The 24,817-nt window shown below is 38.9% G+C and overlaps 2 protein-coding genes across 2 annotated transcripts; both read right to left on the reverse strand.

Moving 5' to 3' along the window:
- Nucleotides 1-2,255: 2,255 nt before the first annotated feature.
- On the reverse strand, nucleotides 2,256-3,301 carry gja2 (gap junction protein, alpha 2). Its single transcript, XM_061961572.1, has one exon. It carries the CDS (start codon nucleotides 3,279-3,281, stop codon nucleotides 2,256-2,258), a length of 1,026 nt encoding a protein of 341 aa, XP_061817556.1. The 5' UTR covers nucleotides 3,282-3,301.
- A 9,894-nt stretch (nucleotides 3,302-13,195) lies between these two features.
- On the reverse strand, nucleotides 13,196-23,726 carry LOC133607474 (gap junction beta-1 protein-like). The gene is made up of 2 exons (XM_061962135.1): nucleotides 23,634-23,726; nucleotides 13,196-19,191 (listed from the first exon to the last, which is right to left on the reverse strand). Exon 2 carries the CDS (start codon nucleotides 19,175-19,177, stop codon nucleotides 18,452-18,454), a length of 726 nt encoding a protein of 241 aa, XP_061818119.1. The 5' UTR covers nucleotides 19,178-19,191; nucleotides 23,634-23,726; the 3' UTR covers nucleotides 13,196-18,451.
- Nucleotides 23,727-24,817: the final 1,091 nt, after the last annotated feature.

Raw genomic sequence — 24,817 nt, forward strand, 5'->3', positions numbered from 1 at the left:
ACAGCTGAATAAACAAGCATTTTGTCAATAACACATTTCTAACCAACACATTTTACACAGAAATGAAGCTATTTTCAGGAAGAAGTATGTCATGCCTGCATACAATATCACAACAAATGGCAATCATAAGGTTATTGTCAGTGCTATCAGAAAACAAAGACTAAAACAAACTACAACCAACGCTAGCAATGGTTATACTGGTGAAAATAAGTACAGCATGCATAGCAGCCTAATGTACGCCCAAAACTAAAGAGGACACATTTTACCAAGGTATGCCTGTAGGCTAACTATTTTATCATGTGATTTGGCTGTCTTCATATGTTGCCATGTGCCATGATGACGCCCTCAGCGTATCAGCATATTAAGAACGAAATAGGCACTGCCACTACCCATATTTATATACCGAGATTTTATTTGTCGAAAATATATTTGGCCATCAGTTCAAATACACATGGACATACAGGCTGACGGGCATATATTTTCCCCGTTAGCCTATTAGTTGATGTGTCATTGACCGGGCTAGCATGCTAATCATAACACTAGGAGCTAAGCGCCATCACACTAAGTAAGCATTCGTTGCACAAACATACTAGCTTTGTTAAACAAGATCATAGTCTGTATTGGACAATATAGTTTACATACGAAATGTCCATTACCATTTATTACAAGTAATAACAAAACGTAAATGCCTTACTTACATATCAAGGAGGAAATTCGAAAGTTTGGCGTCAGATGAAAAAAATCTTCTCCGCCTTCAATCGTCTCTATCTTTCAAAGGCGTCCCCGATGCAAATCCTCGTTTTGTTCCTGGCTTTGTCATGAATAAGTTGAGAATCGTAACGACACCTTTTAGATTTACTAAGGTCTGACATGTTTAGTAACTTTACCAGTGGCAGTAGCTAGACGAAGAGGGCGGTGCGTAAGTGGCAACCTGGATATGACACACTCACGCACTTTCTAATTGGTCAAACAGTGGAGGGAGGGGCATCGAAATGAAAACAATAACAAGATTTTGGGGCTGTAAATCTAATTTTGAACTGAGCATATCCTGGCTGAACTACTGCTATCAGTAATAAAAGTATTCGAAAAGAACATGATTTATTAATGCCTTTTGACATATCAGGGCCATTTAATGATGATTTGAAATGAAAGTATTACATATGGCTCCTTTAATAACTTAAAACATCTTTTTTCTTTTTTCTTAAGCTGCTGTATCGCCTCTGAAGTCCTCATACTTTGGAAAACTCTCCTAGCAACACATAACTTGCTTTAGGGGGCAAAGTCAGGACAATTCCAAGGGCCCCCCCTAAAATAGGATTGTGGTGACAACAGCTGTCATGGGGGCCCAATGTGATTTTTTTTTAATGGTGCTCAGAATTACTAACGATGCCTCTGGCTATAATATTAGTGGCATAGTCTGATTTAGTTTGGTGCAGCTTTATTATAAAGAGTAGGGCTGTAAATCTTTGGGCACCACAGGATTCAATTCAATTAGATTCTTATTGATGTGATACAGAATCGATTCTCAATTCAAAATCAATGCTTTTTTTAAATAACATTGGGTACCAGTGCCAATAACAAGATCTGATTGCTCAGTCACAGCTTATTTTATTACCTATTCTGTGTTATATGTGTTTTATGTCGCACGATTGCACCAAGAAAAATTCCTAGTTTGTGAACCCGTTCTCAAACAATGGCAATAAAAACTATTCTGATTCTGATTCTGATTCTGATTCAGTTCTATAAATAATGACATTCCTCCATAAAATACACAAACAGCTGCAATAAATTTCGATATCACTTAAAAGAAAACTGGTTTTCTTTGAAAAAAATTTCATAAAGTGAAATACAAATACAAAAAAAATGATACCCAAACATTTAATAAAGTCAAATACAAATAAGGCAACAAGAGAAGGATCCCACACTTCTCCTTTCTATAAGGTAAATTTATCCAGCAAATAGGAGCATCTATATGATTTGCCTGAGTGGCTGGACAGGACAGATAAAAAAATATATATAAATAGATAAATACGAATTAAAAAAAATGTTCATTCGATTTTTGACTTTAGATTTTTTTTAATCAATTAAAAATCGTTACAAATAAAAATTGCGATTTATTTGAAAATCAATTTTTTTTTTACACGCCTAATAAACAGTATACATGGACTTTACAACTGTCAATCACATTTCAAACTAAAAGAACAATTTAAGCGAAGCTGTTTTTCTGTGTGGCGTGTCCATAATGAGTCTTGTCTTTATATTTTTAGATCATCCATCCTGCTCTTGGTATTGCTGTGCTTGCTGGACAGGCTGTTTCTGCGCGTGCTTTCTGTGGACATCTCAGAAACCGACGTAGACCTTTTCCTCTCCTGCACGTCGTCTCCGTCCGCTTTTCCTTTCTTCTCCACGGCCATGTTGTCTCTGTTCTGCTTGTACACCGCCTTGCTGCTGTAGGGCCCGTGCTCCATGTTGTACTTGGCCTCCACCGGGAATGCTTCGGGCACGGCGGAGCGAGCGGAGAAGTAGTTGTAGTTGGGGACGAAAGGCGTGGCGGGCTCACCCGGCGATTTGGCGGCCTTGATGGCAGCCTGCGAGCGCCTGTAGCGGAGGCCTTGGTGGCACTTGGTGAAGCCAAGATGGTAGATTTCCACCAGATTGAGCAGCAGAGAGATGGCGGCCACGGCCAGCATGAAGAGGATGAAGATGGTCTTCTCGGTGGGTCTGGAGATGTAGCAGTTGACCACGTTGGGACACGGCCAGCGGTCACACGTGTACATGGGCTTGAGCTCAAAGCCATACAGGAAGTACTGAGCTACAATAAAAGCCACTTCAAAAAGAGTCTTGAAAATGATGTTGAAGACATACGTTCGCAGCAGGGCACCTTTCAGCCGCACATGCCCTAGATTGTCCTTAATCGGCGCTTTCTTGGCCTTTTCATTCTGAAATTCCTTCTCCTTTTCTTTCACTTTCTCCTCCATGCGCACCAGATGCAGGATGTGGCCCAGGTAGATGAGCGTGGGCGTGGACACGAAGATGATCTGCATCACCCAGAAGCGGATGTGGGAGATGGGGAAGGTCTTGTCATAGCAGACGTTCTGACAACCGGGCTGCTTGGTGTCGCAGGTGAAGCCCGACTGCTCGTCGCCCCACACTTTCTCGGCGGCGGTCCCCAGCACCAAGATGCGGAAGATGAACAGCACCGTCAGCCACACTTTGCCCACCACGGTTGAATGCTCCTGGGCACTCTCCAGCAGCTTCCCTAACAGGTTCCAGTCTCCCATGATGCTGACAATCAGCTTTATTGACCAGACCAGCACTGACACCTGGGAGGAGACAATCGTTGCATTAACTCAATTAGAGGACAGCTTTTTACTTTCCTCCTGAGCAGTGGACGCTGGTTCTCAGGGGGAAGCCAAATGGTGCAGTTTCACACGCCTACAATAAAAACAATAATAACCACAATAATATTCTACAATACACACGCCATATTTGAGTCATGGCGTGTGTATTGCAGAAAGTGTCAAAAGTTTTAGAACATCTCATGTTTATGCATTTATTTATTTATTTAAAAAAATAAATAAAATAAAGATATATATATATATATATATATATATATATATATATATTTTTTTTTTTTAAATAACAAATATAATGAATGACAACACCTCATTTATAGCAATAAATACAGTAAGTACATCTAAACATTTATTTTTATTTTTTTAATTTAATTTTGATTAAAACATAATAAAGTCGGGCAGCACGGTGGTTAGTGCGTCTGCCTCACAATACAAAGGTCCTGGGTTCGATCCTGCGCTCGGGATCTTTCTGTGTGGAGTTTGCATGTTCTCCCCGTGACTGCGTGGGTTCCCTCCGGGTACTCCGGCTTCCTCCCACCTCCAAAGACATGCACCTGGAGATAGGTTGATTGGCAACACTAAATTGGCCCTAGTGTGTGAATGTGAGTGTGAATGTTGTCTGTCTATCTGTGTTGGCCCTGTGATGAGGTGGTGACTTGTCCAGGGTGTACCCCGCCTACCGCCCGAATGCAGCTGAGAGAGGCTCCAGCGACCCCCCGCGACCCCAAAAGGGACAAGCGGTAGAAAATGGATAGATGGATGGACATAATAAAGTCAAAAAAATGAATTAAAACACCTCAATTATAGCAATAAGTACATAAAAATATTTGGCTACACTTTAGTATGGGGAACATATTCACCATTAATTAGTTGCTTATTAAAGTAACAAAGACTTAATTTACAGTTATTTAGGGTTAGGGTTAATATTCAGCAATAATTCTGAGGTTATTGAGGGAACACTCTTAGTTAATGGCTTACTGGTTGTATAATAAGGCCATGCAGAATAAGGCATTAATAAGTACTTAATAATGACTAATTAAGAGCCAATATGTTACTAATTTGCATGTTAATAAGCAACTAATTAATGGTGACTATGTGTTCCCCATACTAAAGTGTTACCAAACATTTTTGTACATTTTTATTACATTATGTTTCCATCCATCACTTTTAGTACCGCTGTCCCAGCATATTTACATTATATATTTGTTTTTCTTAAGTAAGAGCACCCAATTTAAAGCAATTAGTATGGTAAGTACATTCAAACATTTTTTCTCCACACTTTTTAATTTTTATTTTATTTAAAAACGTTTTTGAAATTATTTTATTTTTATTTTTAAATTAGATCACCTCATTTTTTTTGAAGCGTGATGTGGTGAGGGACGACTGTACACCAAATGTCACTTTCCAGATATTTCTGAACCTTGCTGTATTTACATCATTGATATCAAAGGATGTAAAAAATATTGTTAATTTATAATACCACTCACATGTTTGAACATACTTGTGCTATAAATAAGGTGTTCTAAAACCTTAGTATATACTGTATGTATATATATATTATTTTTTTTCACCCATCAATTAAATGTAATAGATTGAAATATTGAATGTTACTATGTTTAAATTACAATTGTTTGCTTAATTGAAATTATTCATCATATTCCCATAAGATAAACAGTAAAGACGCCCTGCTGGTTCATTGGAAATGAGGTTTACTTCTTAATAATATTTAAAGAGAATCATTTTTAGATATTATCAGTGATATACTGCTAAATACAATTCACCAGAATTAAAATTTAATTCAGGACTACCTTTAACAGTTTGGTATGTTATTCTTTAGTATTCGGTAGGTCGTGAGTTCAAACCCCGGCCGAGTCATACCAAAGACTATAAAAATGGGACCCATTACCTCCCTGCTTGACACTCAGCATCAAGGGTTGGAATTGGGGGTTTAATCACCAAAAATGGCCACCACTGCTGCTCACTGCTCTCCTCACCTCCCAGGGGGTGATCAAGGGTGATGGGTCAAATTCAGAGAATAATTTTGCCACACCTTGTGTGTGTGTGTGACAATCATGGGTACTTTAAACTTTAATACAATGGATAACAGAAACCCATCTATTAGTAGTACAATAGTTAATTACCATTATTATGGCTTTATTATGTATCCATTCATGGTTACAAAAATAAGTTCAAGGCAAATATATAAAGGCACAGAAAGGGTTAATGTACTACTGTATTTGTACAAATTCAAAATATGGAGCATTGAAGTATTTTTTATATGATGATATAACATGATTTATTAGTTTTTTTTAACCTATCCAGTTAAGAGACCTGGGCAAATTATATTGTCAATTTACTGTATAAAGGGGCTGTACAGATGTGGAATATTTCGACGGCCCTTATGTATTAAGAGTTGCATGGATTTCCTACAAAAATTTGGATCCAGAAAACTATGTACGCAAGAAAAAGTTCAGATGTATGAAAGTGTGCGCACGCGCTAATCCAAGCACATTTCTTTTTTACATCGCTGTCAGCTTGGAAATGAAGGCAGAAGTTTGCTTGGCTTGGCACGCCCAGGCTCCGCCCCCTTATACTGTAAATACGCAAATCATTCTGAACGTAGCCATGTGCAGACAGGCTGAAATAAAAAAGAAATGGTCGGGCATGAGGAAGAAGGTGAAGAAGAAGATGGATGTACATCGCCATATCAGAGTTTCCTAGTTTGTGAACCCGTTCTCAAACAATGGCAATAAAAACTATTCTGATTCTGATTCTGATTCTGATTCAGAGAAGCGTTTGAAAAGATAGTCGTTGCAACTGGCGAGGCGGATGTCCCCTTCCTTCCTCACCGCACCATGTGTGTCCCTCCCGAAGTCTAGTGTTCAATGGCAGCAGACCACATACACCTAAGGACGACCGTCCATTGGTATGATACGTAAAACTTTAGATTAGCGGGTGACTCTGATTACCCCCAATATAAACATAATTTGTGTAACTTATAACAAAATGTGTTCATAAAGTAGCCTGCTCACAGCCAGATTAGAGTTTTGTGTGAAAATTATGTAATATTTGGTTTGGAATCTCTCAAATTTAAACATACCAGCGCTATCAAAAAGGATACGAAAGACTTTGACCCTCGTTTGATTCCTCAATTTATTATCACAACTCAGGAGAGGACTTGCTGTCACAGCCGTTCCACGGTATCGGAGGTGCCATCAATGTGTCACAGCAACCGGCGGCTGCTGTCCGGCCTAGTTCGTGCTGGAGTCACAGAAACACATTCCATCCATCCATTTCTACCGCTTGTCCCTTTCTGGGTCGCGGGGGTTGCTGGAGCCTATCCCTGCTGCACTTGGGCAGAAGGCAGTGTACACCCTGGACAAGTCGCCACAGGAACACATTGTGACAGCAATAGGTGGCAAAATAATCGCATAAATAAATTAATAGATGTCCTCACAAATATTAATATGAATATGAAGCATTGAATGCAATGGCAAAAAAGTACATTTTTGTCACGGCCCGGGCGCAATCCAATGCGCATTCATCTGCGTGTTGTGCTGCGCGCGCCTGCGCACGCCATTTCGACTGCAGCATGCGGCTGCATTCAATCGCCAGTCAGTCAGCACTCAACACACATGCCGCTGATAAGCTCCCTGGGCTTCTTAAGCTAGTTCAAACCTGCGTTCCGGGCCAGAACATAGCGACCTGTTCCTGTACAGTAAGCCGAATATCTCTAAGCTCTATGCACACTCTCTCTCTCTATGTTTCTCCCCCTTCATGTTCATTTGTCTCGTGTCCCTTGTCATCATCCACCAGCGTTCCTCCGTTCCCGCGTCACAAGCAGTGTCTCGTCTCCCTGTATTCCCTCTGGTTCCCTGGCTGCCTCTTGGATCTGGACCTCCCGCCTGGACACGGACTTTGACGCCTCACCCCTGCCCTTGACCTCACGCCTGCCCACAGAAATCCGAGCCTGCCTTGCCCCTCTTGGTCTTCCGCACCCCGCTCAACACTTCCGGTAACACTCTGCAGGTATTCGCTACACATAGTCACACACATACACATTTTGGATTAGTTTCACACTCCATTCTATTGTTAATATATAAATAAATAATTATAGAGTTAAACGACGTCCTGCATTCTGTGCCGTCTTCTTCCCCTGTACCGTAACAATTTTGTGTCCTTACCCCAATTTTTTTTACATACTGTAATTCAAATAAAATGTTGGCAAAACCCAAACAATCAACTCTGAGTGTCACCAAAGTATCCACAGCCTGTAGAAATCTGAATACATGAAGCAGCGCACATTTCAACGTCCAATTCAGTCTTGAAGCATCTCGTCTTTGCCGTGAAAAAGGGCATACTCCAGGTTTTTGCAAGCTTAATACAAACGTTTGTACATGGGGCCCCAGGTCAGGATGGAAAGAGAAAAAAGAAGACAAAGGGGACAAGACAGCGAGAGACAACGACATAGTATACCTACTGATGTCCCGATCCGATATTTGGATCGGATCGGCCGCCGATATTTGCAAAAAAATGCGTATCGGCAAGGCATGGGAAAATGCCGATCCGGATCCAGTTTAAAAAAAAAACTCCGGTCCGTGTTTTCCAACACACCGATTTGAATAATACATTCCACTTTTCTGCTGCTCCCTAATTTCCGTTCCGCATTTTCCAGCACACCTTCAACACATCCACAGGTCTGTGGATTCTCACGCAGTTGCTTTTAGCTGCTGGCATTACACGACAGGCTCTTCTCACTCTTTCCTGTGTCTCCCTCTCACAGACAGCAAGCGCACCTTCTTACACACGTCACATACTGCCACGTCATACGTCACATACGTATACGCCCTCCCCGAGCAGAGAGGTAGCAGCATGGCTAACATTAGCTGTGATGCTAGCGCAGCCGTGCGAGCAACGTTCCCACTAATGTGCGCGCCTGTGCAATTGCGCACTGCTCAAGAGTCCTCTGCGCACGGCAAATTTATGCCACGCACAAAATCAAATAAAAAAATAAGCGCATAACAATTTTCGACACACGGACACGACAGAGAAAACAGTTTTCGTCATCATTGTTCAAATCTTGTAACGTCTGTCGAGACGCTTATCTCCATTCGGTGCCACACGTCCACACCATCAAAATGCCGAGGCAAACATTTCCAGATCAACACCGTATGAAAAAAATAGTGATTTTTTTTAGTTGTGATTTCCTTCTCTGCATGAAAGTTTAAAAGTAGCATATATTAATGCAGTATGAAGAAGAATGTTTTAATGTAGACACATAGAATCATCACACTGCTGTGATTATATGTATCAAGTGTTCATTCAAGGCTAAGGCAAAATATCGAGATATATATCGTGTATCGCAATATGGCCTTAAAATATCGCAATATTAAAAAAAGGCCATATCGCCCAGTCCTAGTTCAATGATGCCATTTCTGTTTGTCATGTATAATTTTGTCTATTTTGTGTTTATCCTTGAATAAACAGGTCAGTTTCTTGTTACCAACCATTGTGTATTATTCAAACTCCCCCAATTCAGCTGGCTAGTTGTTATCAAGAGTACTAAAACCCTTTTCAACATGATTCTGACAACTAAGTAGGCTAAATAACTTTAAACTTTAATACATGCTCGGATAGGCCAATATCGGTCAGTATCGGTATCGGATTGGAAGTGCAAAAACAATATCGGTATCGGATCGGAAGTGCAAAAACCTGGATCGGGACATCCCTAATACCTACACATATGATACCAGTACTCATAAAACAATATTTGTAAATCAAACAGTAATTATTACAGTACAATTATGACAATAATCATATTATTGATAGTAATAACAATATTCTCAAATAATAATAATTTGATATTTGATGTATTGAGATAATTGGTGAAAAGGTTAAATATAATGTCTAGTATGTTTTATTCCATATATTTACATCAATATTTGTCCGGCTTGAGAAATGAATATATTCAAATAGGCTTTTGTTTGTGTCAAAATTAGTACATATAACCAGGATAAGTAAATATTCATGAGAGGAGAAAATCAAATAAAATGGTGGCCAAATTGTAAATAAACAAATAAATTACATATAAATTCGGTGTTTAGATCTTGAGCAGTAAAACTCTTCAACTTTAGTACATTGATTTTAAACAGCTGTTTTTTTGTCAAACAGTTTACAAAATTCCTCATTCAGAAAGTCCATATCATAGAGAACTGAAATATATAGAACTGACGGTGACTTACTTGTTTGCGAGTGTGCGACGCAAAGCGTCTGCCTTTGGCAGCATGAACAGAAACCAGTTGATCATGAATAAATCACCACTTGTCCTCCTGAAGGCTGTGTCTTCTCCACTGGTGCAGGCTGATTTGACAACAAAAAATGGGGCAAGATTTTATGAGAGGAAGCACTGGAGCTGCCTGCATAGATCTTGTGACACGAGACCCAGACTTAGGTTTGTAGTTTATATTTCAGGGTCTGTTAGTGGTGACACTGCAGCAAACTTTCACAACACTTGTGCCTGTCATTTGGGCCACAAGCAGTGCAAGTCAACAAAGCACCTGTTGTATCTAATAGACTGTAGTATTAATATTAATACAACAAAAGAGCCATAATAACACACTATCATGAAGAATATTTTGTTTGGGCACTACAGGTTTTTTCTGGTAAATCCACTACTGGATTTGAATCATCTCTTTTATATGTTGACAATCCCCCATAAATAAGACTCCCGAAGTCTAAGAAATACAAATCATAATAACACATCATGACTATTATGATTATATAATAACTAGTTCATATATTGGGGGTTAAGTCTCCCTCCGTCTTTAAAACCTAGTGATATCTCTGTTACTTTAGTCGAGGGTCCTTGAATGCACCACAGTTGTGGGCAATGCAATGAAAAAGGGAATCTTGTTCATAACTTTCTCCTATGCTGCCACAGATAGGTTGATTATACTGTATTTGTACCTTTCGTCTACCACCTCGTCCTTGTTCCAAAATGCTGATTCTGTGTGTGAGTGCTTAAAGGTGAGCTTTGATGACATTAGGATGCTTGTGTTGAGTGAAGTGTTTGACACAGACTTAACACATACACCATGGACTATGGCTAAATATGCACACACCCCATCGCTTCACCCCTTGTGGTTTGACGGACAAACAGAGCAGCGCCCTAGTGGTCGGATGTCTGCCCCCCTCCATCCTGTTGCAAGTTTCTGTGTAAAATGTTTATGTGTGCTTACTGGCTATCACGTTTTTTTTCTCGGCCCCAGTCTGTACTTACCACCCCCAATGGAGCCAAGTGTGAGATTTACTTTTTTTTTTTACTAATCTTTCTCCAGTGCCTACCTTTTCCCACCTTATACAGGGCACAGTAGTGGCGACCAATCACCATTCATGTTCTGTCTACCCATGCAATGTTTGTTTGTCTAAACTTCAAAATGAAATTTGGTTGTACTTGTGCAATGACAATAAAGACCATACCACCACATGGCAGAAAAAAAATCTTCAAACTTGAAAAAAGCACGGAGGTCCCGGTAAAACCTTGTCACTTACCCCTCTACTTTGACAGTGCTGAGTATAATCCGAGTCAAGTAATTGCTGGAACTTTAAACAATCCTGCATTTAGTAAGGGTGACCCAAAATACCGAACCCATAAAGACTGATGTAAAACCTACAAACCCTAAAGTTCAGTGCGTGTACAGACATTCCCCAAAGTTTCTGTTATCCATGGGCGCTTTGCTTAAAAGTCACGTTCTTTCCCAACTACATTAAGCTTCAAATGGGCTCCGCTGCGTTTGACAAAATTCTAAAGTACGAGTAATTTTCAATTACTCGAACTTTAGAATTAACATTTTCTACAATTTCTCTGAACTTCTAATGTCAAAATTGCACCTTTTTGATGGAGCACCATGACACGGAAACTTGCTCCGAAAAAGTTCTTGCACAGCAGTGTATGACGCAAAATGCCTTTTCCTTGGTGGATCAACACATGCTAAGGAAGACTATTGTTTCAATGTTTCATGCACAAAGTCCACTTGGTCCACAACGATTAGTCGACATAATCGACAATGTTGACTATGAAAGATGTTCCATTGTTGACCAGTCACTGAAAAAAAAATTCACGGACAGGAATTTACATGCGAAATAAAAGTCAGGTAAATAAACCTAACAGTAGGGCTACAGCTATCAATTATTTTAGTAATCAACTACTCTATTGATTAGTTTGTTCGGTTAATCTTTACACCCTCAGTGAGTATTTTAGAGACATTAGTTGAAATAATAAAAAAAAAATTCTGCTAGCTATAGCCTTCATAATAACTGAATTTACTCTCATAGGTTTTACAAATGAGTTAAAAGTAAGTCAAACTTAAAGCAGATCATAAGCAAAAATCGTTTGACTAGCCGACTAATCGTAAAATTAATCGCTGACTAGTTGAGTACTTAAATAATTGTTAGTTGCACACCCTGAAAAGAAAAATTTAAAAGATTGTTATGTTTTTTTGGAACAACCTGTATATATTACATTTTTGAATTTACCTAGACATACCTGATAACGATCATCTCCCCCAGCTTTGGAGTTCCAGTGAATGAAAAGGTCTTGAATTCAAAGCAAAACGATTTCCCAAAACCTTCAATGAGCACAAAATTCTCGTAATGTTTTATTTATTTGATCTTCTGCCTGCAAGCCTTCCAGTCTGACATGTTTTAAAACGAACCATTTACAATTCAACAAATACGCTCTTGTTTGCCTCACGTGAGGCCGCACTGCAGAAGATCTTAAAGGTCCTCATTTGGCAGCTGAAAGCTCTTGCGGGGATGCGGGTTGAGTCCTGCACGTCTGTGTTCTCTAAATATAAACCACAGACAAGGGTGTGGCTTGGTTGTCACCCGGGTGGCACTGATCTGGGATTTGGGGCAAAGTGACCCTTGACTGTGTTGTGGCGCATCAATAAACAAGCTTTGAAACAAAATATTCACTCATGTGGCCTACACTGTGTGCTCACATGTTTCAAACTTTTATTATTTACAATCGCCAAATGAAGCTTTATGACTAATTAGCCATTTGCAGACAAAAAATATTGCTGAGCACTTGATATTGAATGAATGTAGTGACGCTCTGTGGCGGAAATGGGATGAGGATGTTTATAATACAGACAACAACCAAGGAAGTGTATATTTTCATTCATCACACACAGTACATCAGTGGTTCTCAAACTTTTTTCACCGGATACAGGGGAAGAATACGGCACAGACAGCAGGAAGGTCGTTTTTAGCTCTATTTATTAATATATATAATATTATGGAGTGTGTAGCTAATCCAAAATATGTGTGGTGTGCGAATATGTGTAGAGATTAACTGATGAGTCTTACCCGGAAGTGTTGAGCGAGGTGCGGAAGTCCAAGAGGGGCAAGGCAGGCTGGAAGGTCCAGAGACAGGGGTGAGGTCAAGGGCAGGGGAGTGGCGTCAAAGGTCCGTGTCCAGGCGGGAGGTCGAGATCCAAAAGGGGCAGCCAGGGAACCAGAGGGGAACACGGGGGGACAAGACACACTGCTCGCAATCAGGGGACGGAGGAATGCTGCTGGAACGACACGACACAGGACACAATGAGCACGACTGGGAAATTACACAAAGAGAGAGAGAGAGAGCATAGAGCTCGACGTTACAGCTTACTGTACTGAACAGTAGACTACGTTCTGGCCCGGAACGCAGGTTTGCACTGGCTTAAGAAGGCAGGTCTCTCATCAGCTTCAGGTGTGCAGATTGCTGATTGAAAGCAGCGTGCGCAGGGGCGCGCCTGGAGGTTCGCGCCTGGAGGTTCGCGCCTGGAGGTTCGCCCAGCGCAGCGCACAGATGCATGCGCACTGAGGTGCGCCCGGGCCGTGACAAGTGTGACCTCAGAAAACATTTAAATACAGTAGCGTAGTAGGCCTAAGTATTCACTAAAACAAGGCAGAGGTTTTATTTAACAAGTATATTTTATATTTTGGCCACTGCAGCATTACACACAGTTTGAACAGTGACGCCGTGTTTGAATATTTAATTTGGTGATTATTTGGCATACCACTGTACAGTTTGAGAAACGCTGCAGTAGATAGATGGATGGTATGACCATTACATACTATATACAAATAGGGATGGGTACCTTTCACATTTGAATCGATATGGTACCAATTCTCGCTACCTGGGAATCGATACCAGTACTCAATGGTACCAATTTTTAATGCATTTATTTATCATTTAACACTAAGCGTATGATAATAACTGTGCTTTGTTGTATATTGCTTTCTAACACTTCTGTGTCTCATATTATACAGTACATTTCGCATGTAGTTATAATACAAGATATTAAATGGCAGTAGTGTGTAGGTTACGTTGTGTTGCCTTATCCAGGAAGTTGTCTTTGCCATTAAGTTGAGTGTGCCAGTCTTGTCTTTTGTTGAGTTCTACAAAGTGTTTATACTGTAACCTGTTTGATTGTAATCTTGTTGTGGTTTTCATTAACAAATTCGGAGGTGTTGTAAAATCACTAATGCTAAGTGATAGCATGGCTATGGAAAATCCAATGTAAATTAGCATCAAGCTAAAAGTGGAGCCTTACTATACTTTTTGGTATAGGAAATTGTTATATTGAGTGCTTGACTGCTTTTCTATCCGCCAAGTGCTTGTGCCGGTATGGAAATATGGCTTTGTCTGATTTTATGCGCATCTATACCGGTAGTACTGACAGAATTTGGTTGGTGCCTGTAAAAGTGGCGAATTCGATATCCATACCTTTTTAGGTACAGGATAACATTTCAGTAATTTAATAGGGAATCCAAATAATACCCCGGTCTGAACATTACATGTAAAAACTGCATCGTGCCCATGTTAAAAAAATTTAATGTACAAATGACTTGATCGTAATCCCTTTTCACTCTTTAAAATTTGAATTGCTGATAGAGAGATATAATCTCAAAATAATACCACATCACGGAACAAACGTTACACACGCAGCCTCGGGTGACTGTGAAATATCATTTTTATGATAACTAACCAAAAGCCAACATGATGTCGTTTTTTTTTTTTTTTTTGCTGTCAATACTCTGCGTGTTAATGTGTTCCATAAAAAGAGACGTGCCCCTGCAGGTCCAGCTGTCGGCGAGGTCAACCTGACCCCCCTAGGTGGTGAGGCTAATGATAACCCAAAACTGCTCTACTGCCTGCAGAAGGGGAACTTCATCAGTCAGAGACGCAAACTCACAGGTGCCGTCTGTCACCAAATATCCAATGAAGTAAACAATGGTTTATTCTTCATCGCACTAACAAGTTTTACAACATCTGGTCAGTGGTAAAAAGTCATTTATCAATATATGATTTAAAGATGTAGTGCTTCATTTATACCTCAAAGGAGGGTTCTAACCACAATCCATGTGAATGGAGCACTGTGTTACATATAGTAAAGGAGTGTATTGTACATTTATTATTAGTGTCTACTTTACTGTATACAAGTTGAATACATTTATTATACTTCTGGCACATGTGGTGTAAACATATTTAGATAACAAAATATATATTATTCTTTTACCCCAACTGTGTTCAATTATGTTTTCCAACCCTTCAATTGACTGATCAGGTTCATCTTTTTAACAGATAAGACTTTAATTACGTCACTTGGGGATTTTTGCTTACATGACAAATATTCCATTTGATCAAATATTAAGGTATTTTGGCACCATTGAGAACCCAGCAAATGAAATGTATAAATGCGTGATAAAATTGTAAAAACTGTAATAAGCATGTTGTCAAATTATTACTTTTTTATTTGCGTCAATCAATATTTTTTTATTATAATTACGAAAGTATAATTTTGTGTACAGATTTAACACTGAAACTTATAGAAGCCTGTTGCTGCGACTGAAAGAAACATATTCCCATTGTAAGTCATAATTATGAGATAAACGGGTCATAATTCCCAGCAGGCACAATACGTTAAAACAACGTTGAGAACTTGTTGAATTAGGTTCTGATGTTGAGCAACTCTACCATAATGTTGAAACAACATGCTTTTTGACGACGTTTAATCAATGTTGGGTTCTGACGTTGATTTGACCATTGAAATTTGGTCATTTCCCAACCAACAACATAGATCCAACGTTGGACATCAATGTTGTCTCAATTTACAAATACAACAATTTTTCAACATTGTTTCAGAGTCGGTTTTAAAGGACATGTATGTACAAAACCCAAAACCAGTGAAGTTGGCACGTTGTGTAAATCATAAATAAAAACAACATGCAATGATTTGCAAATCCTTTTCAACCTATATTCAATTGAATACACTGCAAAGACAAGATACTTAATGTTCGAACTGGAAAACTTTGTTATATTTTGTAAGTATTAGCTCATTTGGAATTTGATGCCTGCAACATGTTTCAAAAACGCTGTCACAAAAAGACTGAGATAGTTGAGGAATGCTCATCAAACACTTATTTGGAACATCCCACAGGTGAACAAGCTAATTGGGAACAGGTGGGTGCCATGATTGGGTATAAAAGCAGCTTCAATGAAATGCTCAGTCATTCACAAACAAGGATGGGGCGAGGTTCACCACTTTTGTGAACAAATGCATGAGCAAATTGTCAAACAGTTTAAGAACAACATTTCTCAACGAGGTATTACAAGACATTTAGGGATTTCACCATCTACGGTCCGTAATATCATCAAAAGGTTTCGAGAATCTGAAGAAATTACTGCACGTAAGCGATGATATTACGGACCTTCGATCCTTCAGGTGGTACTGCATCAAAAAGCGACATCAGTGTGTAAAGGATATTACCACATGGGCTCAGGAACACTTCACAAAACCACTGTCAGTAAGTACAGTTTGTCGCTACATCTGGAAGTGCAAGTTAAAACTCTCCAATGCAAAGCGAAAGCCATTTATCAACAACACCCAGAAACGCTGCTAACTTCACTGGTTTTGGGTTTTGGATAATCAATGTTGTATCACTAGGTTGTGCCTGCTGGTTTATCAGATAAAAAGTCGAAATTATTAGATAAAGAGTCATAATAATGAGATAAACTAATAATTAAGTGATACAAAGTTTAATATTATAACTCAATTATTATAATTATGATTTTTTAATCTTATAATTATAATGTTTTATCTTGTAATTTCAACTTTTTATCTCATTATTATGACATTTTTTTCCCAATAATTTTGACATCTCATCCTGTAATTATGACTTTTTAATGTCATAATTATCAATCACTGAATCAAAGTTTATTTATATAGCCCTTTAACACAAGTGCCCCGAAGGGCTGCACAAACCACAAGGACATCCCCTGATCTGAACCCACACCTGATCTGAACCAAAGGAAAAACTCAAAGAGCCCAAAATGAGAAAAAAAAGAAACCTTGGAAAGGGGTCGCAGATGTAGGGACCCCCCCTCCCGGGTGACCGGCTGCAATGGATGTCAAGTGGGTACAGTTACTGAATTGTTCATGATATTGTGTGAGTCCAGTTCATTTGGGGCTAGTAGAAGGTCACAGGAGGTCTTCTTTCATGTCATAGATGTGTGGTCCACCCCAGGTCACAACTTAAACCAGCCTATGCCCCCTCCAGACGGATACGTTTTCAGGTATTATCAGTGGCCACCTGGTAACCTCTCCAGTGGAGGGGGGCAAAAAAAGAGAAGCGGCAGGTCAACTGGTCTAAAATAGAGTCTATTTAATAGCTAGTTTTAAGATGTAAGAGTAAAACAACTTGCACTGAGCCTAGTCTATAAAATTCGCTACACCTCCCTGATACCGAAGTACATGTCAAACTACTTCCTTAATCGCCATAACCACAACACCAGGGGGAGCTCTACTAACCACGTTAAACCCAGATTCCGATCTAACAAAGGTCTTAACTCATTCTCTTTCTATGCCACATCAATGTGGAATGCGCTCCCAACAGGTATAAAAGAAAGGGCATCTCTATCCTCCTTCAAAACCGCAATAAAAGTACACCTCCAGGCAACTTCGACCCTAAACTAACACCCTCACCGGGTTGTTGTTAATAATCAAATGTAAACAATCAAATGCAGATATTTTTCTTATGCCTTCTGATCTCTCTCTCTCTCTCTCTCTCTCTCTCTCTCTCTCTCTCTCTCTCTCTCTCTCTCTCTCTCTCTCTCTCTCTCTCTCTATGTCCACTACTTGCTGTACATATCCTACCAAGTCAGACCTACACTGTTTCAATATCCATTTCTCTGTTCTCAATTGTTGATGACTGATGATAACAACCAAACCTAACCCCCCCCCCACACACACACACACCCGAATTGTAAATAATGTAAATAATTCAATGTATACACCCTGATGATTATCTTATGTGATGACTGTATTATGATGATAGTATATATGATCGTATATATCTGTATCATGAATCAATTTAAGTGGACCCCGACTTAAACAAGTTGAAAAACTTTTATTTTTTATTATACATTTATTGGTCAATTGTACGGAATATGTACTTCACTGTGCAACCTATTAATAAAAGTCTCAATCAATCAATCAAAATGGGACTTAAATGCGTCCACTGAGCATTTATGACTTTTTATCTCATAATTTTGACTTTTCAATCACATAATTACGACTTTATCTCCTTATTTTGACTTTTTATCTCATTTCGACTTTTTATCTCATCATTTCGACTTTCTTATCTCAGAATTTCAACATTTTCTCTCAGAATTTCATCTTTCTATCTGATATTTATGACTTTCTACTTCATGGTAATGACTATTTATCCTATAATTTGGACTTTTTTGTCTCATATTTTCAACTTTTTATTTCATCATTTCAATTTTCTTATCTCATAATTTCGACTTTTTACCTTATAATCATGAGTTACGATACGGGTATTGTTTTTTTCAGTAGTGTAAACAGGCTTGCATAGAAACGAGTCATTAGAATGTGTAAGTGTGCCTAATATTGCGACCAGTGAGTGTGTTAGTATGCATGCTTCAACATGTACAGTACATATGGTCTTGCACGTTCATATAATAGTGTACTGTAAATCAAAACTTGTAGTAGGTGAGTGTGGTCTGCATCTGACAGTTTCAGTTGGCCTTATTTCCCCAGTATGAGTTTATGTTGCAGCCAAGCCCCCATATTTGAGTCTCCAGCTTTGTTCCACTGCTTACTGCAAGCCTTTCCTAGCAGAAAGACGACTTCTGCGATGTTGAGCAGGATACAAACGCCCGACACAGCCAGCATGAACACGGTGAAGACGGTTTTCTCCGTCGGCCTGGAAACAAAGCAGTCCACTGTGTTGGGACAGGGGTACGAGTCACATTTGACCAGGCGGATCATCTTGTAGCCGGGGTAGATCATGTAGAAGATGTACATGAAGGTCACCTCAAATGTGACCCTGAACAGCAGGCTGATGACATACGTCCACCAGAGGGCGCCCGTGATTCTCATCTTCTGGGTCTTAATCTGCTCCAGGTCTTTGGGGTTGCTCTTCCCTGACAACGTGTAGAGCCTCTTGTCCACATGGCGACGATGGGCCACGTGCATGGCGACCAGAAGGGCGGGCGTGGAGACCAGGATGAGCTGCAGGGCCCACAGGCGGATGTGGGAGATGGGGAAGAAGTGGTCGTAGCAGACGCTGTTGCAGCCCGGCTGCTGGGTGTTGCAGGTGAAGCCCGACTTCTCGTCCCCCCACACACTCTCTGCTGCCACCACCAGCACCAGGATGCGGAAAATGAAAAGCACTGAGAGCCAGATGCGGCCGATTCCTGTGGCGTGTCTGTTGACGCCGCTGATGACAGCATAAAATGAGGCCCAGTTCATTTTTTGTTCCGGGTCTGAAAGACAGAAAAAACTGTTTCAGCCCTTCTCTTGGATCAAGTAGTCCATTTTTTCTTCTGGGATTTAGGTTATGCATGACCTTTCATGGAACATTTGCTTGTATTTTCTTTATTAGAAATGACAGTAACACTTTAGTAGACTTAGACTTCGACTTCCTTTTTATTGTCATTTAAATTTGAACTTTACAGCACAGATAAGAACGAAATTTCGTTACATAAGCTCATGGTAGTGCAGGATAAAAAAGCAATAAGGTATATATATAAATAAATAAATATATATAAATAACATATAAATATATATATAAAATAAATAAATATATATAAATATATATAGATACATAAATAGATTACTGTACTGATAAATATATTGCACTTTTTCACATGTGTCCACGTTTATGGATGTATGTTATATTGTCTTTTTTATTCCAGTGAGTTAATCCATTTTGGGGGGAGTTGAGGTGATAATGTATGTATGGGGAACATATTCACCACTATTGAGTTGCTTATTAACAGGCAAATAAGTAACATATTGACTCTTAATTAGTCATTATTAAGTACTTATTAATGCCTTATTCTGCATGGCCTTATTATACAACCAGTAAGCCGGTAACACTTTAGTATGGGGAACATATTCACTATTACTAACCCTAACCATAACCCTAACTCTAACCCGAACCCTAACCCTCTAACCCTAACCAAATAACTCTAAATTAAGTCTTTGTTACTTTGAATATCTTCCCCTAGTGTCCAAATAACTCTACATTAAGTCTTTGTTACTTAGAATATGCACCTTTTTACTGAAATGACAAATGACAATCCTTCATTGTGCCATTATAAATTTGAAACATAACATGACATAAATTAACAACAGATAGCATACAGTGCATCCGGAAAGTATTCACAGCGCTTCACATTTTCCACATTTTGTTAGTTACAGTGTGATTCCAGAATGGAATACGTTTATTTTTGTCCTCAAAATTCTACACAAAATACCCCAAAATTACAATTTTAAAATGTTTTTTAGAGCTTTATGAAATGTAATAATACTAAAAAAAAATCACATGTACATAAGTATTCACAGCATTTGCTCGGTCATTTGTTGATGCACCTTTGGCAGCAATTACAGCCTCAAGTCTTTTCGATACGATGCCACAACATTGGCACACCTATTTTTAGGCAGTTTCGCCCATTCTTCTTTGCAGCACCTCTCCAGCTCCATCAGGTTGGATGGGAAGTGTCAGTGTGCAGCTATTTTCAAGTCTGTCCAGAAATGTTCGATGACATTCAAATCTGTGCTCTGGCTGGGCCACTCAAGACATTTACAGAGTTGTCCTGATGCCATTACTTTGATATCTTGGCTGTGGGCTTAGGATCGTTATCGTGCTGAAAGATGAACTGTCGCCCAAGTCTGAGCTCAAGAGCGCTGTGGAGCAGGATTTCGTCCAGGGAAAGTCAAGCACAAATACAAATAGACGGAGTAGACATTGAAAGGGTAAAATAAAACACATTTTGGGTGTAATAATAGAACTGGAATTCCCATGGAAAAATATACAACTTAAAGTAGCAAGAAACACGACAATAATGAATTAAGCAAAATATGTTCTGGACCAAAAATCACTTCATATTCTCTACTGCTCGCTAGTGTTACCATATTTGAGTTATGGTGCAGAAATATAGGGAAACAACTACAAATGTGAACGTCATTCACTAAATACAATAAAGATCAGTTAGAATAATACATAATGTTGGATATAGAGAACATACAAACCCTTTATTTATTGAATCAAAAATATTGAAATCATCGACTTGGTGCATTTGTAAACAGATAAAATTATGTACAAAGCAAACTATAACCTGCTACCCAGGAATGTACAACAATTCTTCTCAACAAAAAATGAGAAATAAAACCTTAGAGAAAAATCTAATTTAAAACATTTGTATGCACTTACAAAACCTAAGACCTTTAGCATATCCGTATGTGGAATTAAATTAAGGAATAAATTAAGCAAAGAAATTAAACAAAGCACCAATATGATTCAGTTTTAATAACTGTTCAAACTACAAGTGTTCACAAAGTACAGATAACAATTATTATATACATTATGAACCCAAGGTGAACCATAAATTACTTAACTATTTATTTATGACAACTTAAATTTTTGTGTACATGTTATATGTCTAATATTTATTTATGTATTCAATATTTGTTTACTTACTTATAGTATATTAATCTATTTACTCATTTATTTATCCACTGTTCTGTTACAAATAGAGAACAAACAAATGGAATAAAACAGCTATGGTACGAAAAGGGGTAGTGTCAAATAAGCGCTGCTTCTTCCTACTCCTTTTCGGTAATGAAACAACTGGAAATATGTGATGTCATGTAATTGTATTGTATGCATTTTTGAAATACTGAAAAATGACTGACAGACTGACTTATGTCTCTGTACATCGCTGCATCCATATTTCTCTCTATCCTGATTAGTCTCCCAGTTCCTGCCGCTAAAAACGATCCCCACAGCATGATGTGCCACCACCATGCTTCACTGGAGGGATGGTGTTGGCCTGGTGATGAGCGGTGCCTGGTTTCCTCCAAACATGATGCCTGGCATTCACGCCAAAAAGTTCAATCTTTGTCCCATCAGACCTGATCATTTTGTTTCTCATGGTGTGAAAGTCTTTCAGGTGCATTGTGCACTTCCATCTGTCCACTATACCATACAGGCCTAACTGGTGGATTGCTGCAGAGATGTTGTCCTTCTGGAAGGTTTTCCGCTCTCCCCAAAAGAATGCTGTAAGTCTGAAAGAGTGACCATCGGGTTCTTGGTCACCTCCTTAACTAAGGCCTTTCTCCCCCAGTTTAGACGGCCGGCCAGCTTGAGGAAGAATAATTTTGGTTCCAAACGTTTTCCGTTTACAGATGTTGGAGGCCACTGTGCTCATTGGGACCTTCAAGGGAGCAGATATTTTTCTGTACCCTCATCCAGATTTGTGCATTAAGTAAGTCCTATCTATTAAGGTCTACAGACAATTCCTTTGACTTAATTCTCAGCTTTTGCTCTGCGATGCTTTGTCAAGTATTGGACCTTAAATATAGACAGGTCTTTTCAAATAATTCCCAACCAACTAAAATTACCACAGGTGGACTCCAATAGGGCTGTAGGAACATCTCAAGGAGGATCAGTTGAAACAGGTTGCACCTATTATGTGTAAAACTTTGGGGACAAAAATGAACTTATTCCATTTTTTAATAAGGCTGTAACATAACAAAATGTGGAAAAAGTGAAGCCCTGTGAATCATTTCCAGATGCACAGTGACATATCATAAAGTACCATGACATAACATAACATAACATAACCATCAATCCATCCATTTTCTACCGCTTGTCCCTCTTGGGGTCACTGGGGTCACTGGGGGGCTGTAGCCTATCCCAGCTGCACTCGGGTACACCCTACAAAAGTCATAACGAGTGTTGGGAAAAATACTTACAAGTATAGTTACTACTTTCTTTCCAAATAAACTATTTATTCAATAATGGAATTGCAACCTAAATGTGAGTGATTCCCAAGAACAAACGTAAATAAAGTAAACAAAGTAATTATTTCATTACTTTTTTGAAAACGTGCCACATTTCACTGCAAGTAACAACAACGGCGTTGTAATGTTTGAAACAGTAATTAATTAGATTATTCGTTTCTACAGAACAGTAACGTCTTGAGTACAGTTACTTTGTAACGCCATTATTTTCAACATGACTACAACATAACGTAACATTACGTAACATACCGTAAAACAAAACAAATCAACGCAGTTTAACATAACATTACACAAATTAGTATACCATAAAACTAACATACTTTAATTGTATGACGAGAAACATAACATGCCATAACACTGCTATAATATAGCATGTTTTATAGGTTAACATACTGTAACACAACACAAATTAACACAAATAAACCAAAAATTAAACAACACAAATTACCAGAACATAAGATAAAGTTGATGTTATGCACACAACACATATCCATAGATTAAAAGTCAATATAAGTAGTTATATAAAACTAAATCACTGCAGAACCCAATTTAAAATGTTAAAATTGTGCATCAATTTTGCACAAAGTATGCATGTGAGAGTTGTTACCAGGTTCAGCAGGCGGCGTAAGAGGCATATGAGGCAGCGAGGAGCACACTATTGGCCCACTATCTTGGCATGGATGACTGCCCAAATGATGGGGGGCATTTTTACCCTCCTCTGTATTTGGCAGACCCCTTATGAGAGACCTGGCACCGTGTGTCATGTGACACGTTCCTGCCAGTCGCCACAATGCGGCCTACAAACTGAGTAAATGCATTGCAAAAGTACCTCAGACAGAATAGTGTGCACAGTGCATGCGATTAGCAAACATTCAAACAGCAAGTAGAATGTCCTTACCTTTAGTTGAGGCTTACAAAAAATAACATATTTTTGGAACTAATGTCTGCCACCAGTAAGCGGCAAGACTTTGCATCGCAAATGATATCACACACGCACACTCGCCACAGCCCTGCACTGAGCAGTCATATGCTTCACTGCACACACTATTTTGCATACAATAGCTCCATTTAAGCAGGCCAAACAAACAACCTCACAGTTCAGTTCAGATGTTTTAATTTGGGCCCAGGAGGAATCTGTGAGTGGGACTGCTGTCTGCTCTCTTGGCCTTCTGTGCCTTGTTCCTGAGAGGAAGTGGAGGCAGTGCAAAAAATGAATAAAACAACAAATGACCCAGAATATCAAGATACAATTCACCAATTTATTATTATGATATGTGTATTTATTGTAGATAATGGGTTTTTACAATAACATAGCTCCCTGGCTAAATATTTCCGATTGTGTGACTAAATTTTGCAAAGGTTTTTTACAAAATGCCATTTCCCAAATCTTAGGAGTGCTTTTGAATCTGCCCAATAGCTCTTGGAAATGACCCAGAATCACTTGAGCCACATGTGCAAACCCATAGAATGCACGTATGAACGTTGTCTCTGTGCCTTTACAAAGATAATAATCATAGAAACATGTAATTAACAAAAAACGTATTATTGTGGTTGTATACAGTGTTCGATTTACAATTTTGACCTGTTTATAATGATATTCTACTTTTGTTTGGTCTAAAGGAGGACATCTAGAGGTCAGTATGAGCAATTGCAATGCTCTGAAATTAGACTTAGACTTAGACTTCCTTTTATTGTCATTCAAATTTGAACTTTACAGTACAGATAAGAACGACATTTCGTTGCATTAGCTCATTGTAGTGCAGGATAAAAGAGCAATAAGGTGCAGATATAAATAAATAGATTACTGTACAGATAGATGTATTGCACTTTTGCATATGCATCCACGTTTACGGATGTATGTTATATTGTCTTTATATTAGTGATGTCATGGCTGGATTTCTTCATTTTAGTCAAAGATCATCTGTATGACAGGAACACTGCTGTTTTCAAGGACCAAGTGCAAAAATACTATAGTCAAAGATCTTCTATATGTCAGGTTTTTTTTAAGGATCTAGTCAAACCAAACTAGTCAAAGATCATCGATATGACAGAGGCAGAAACACTGATGTTTTCAATGACCGA

Source organism: Nerophis lumbriciformis, linkage group LG09 (assembly GCF_033978685.3).
Source record: "Nerophis lumbriciformis linkage group LG09, RoL_Nlum_v2.1, whole genome shotgun sequence".
NCBI lineage: Eukaryota > Metazoa > Chordata > Actinopteri > Syngnathiformes > Syngnathidae > Nerophis > Nerophis lumbriciformis.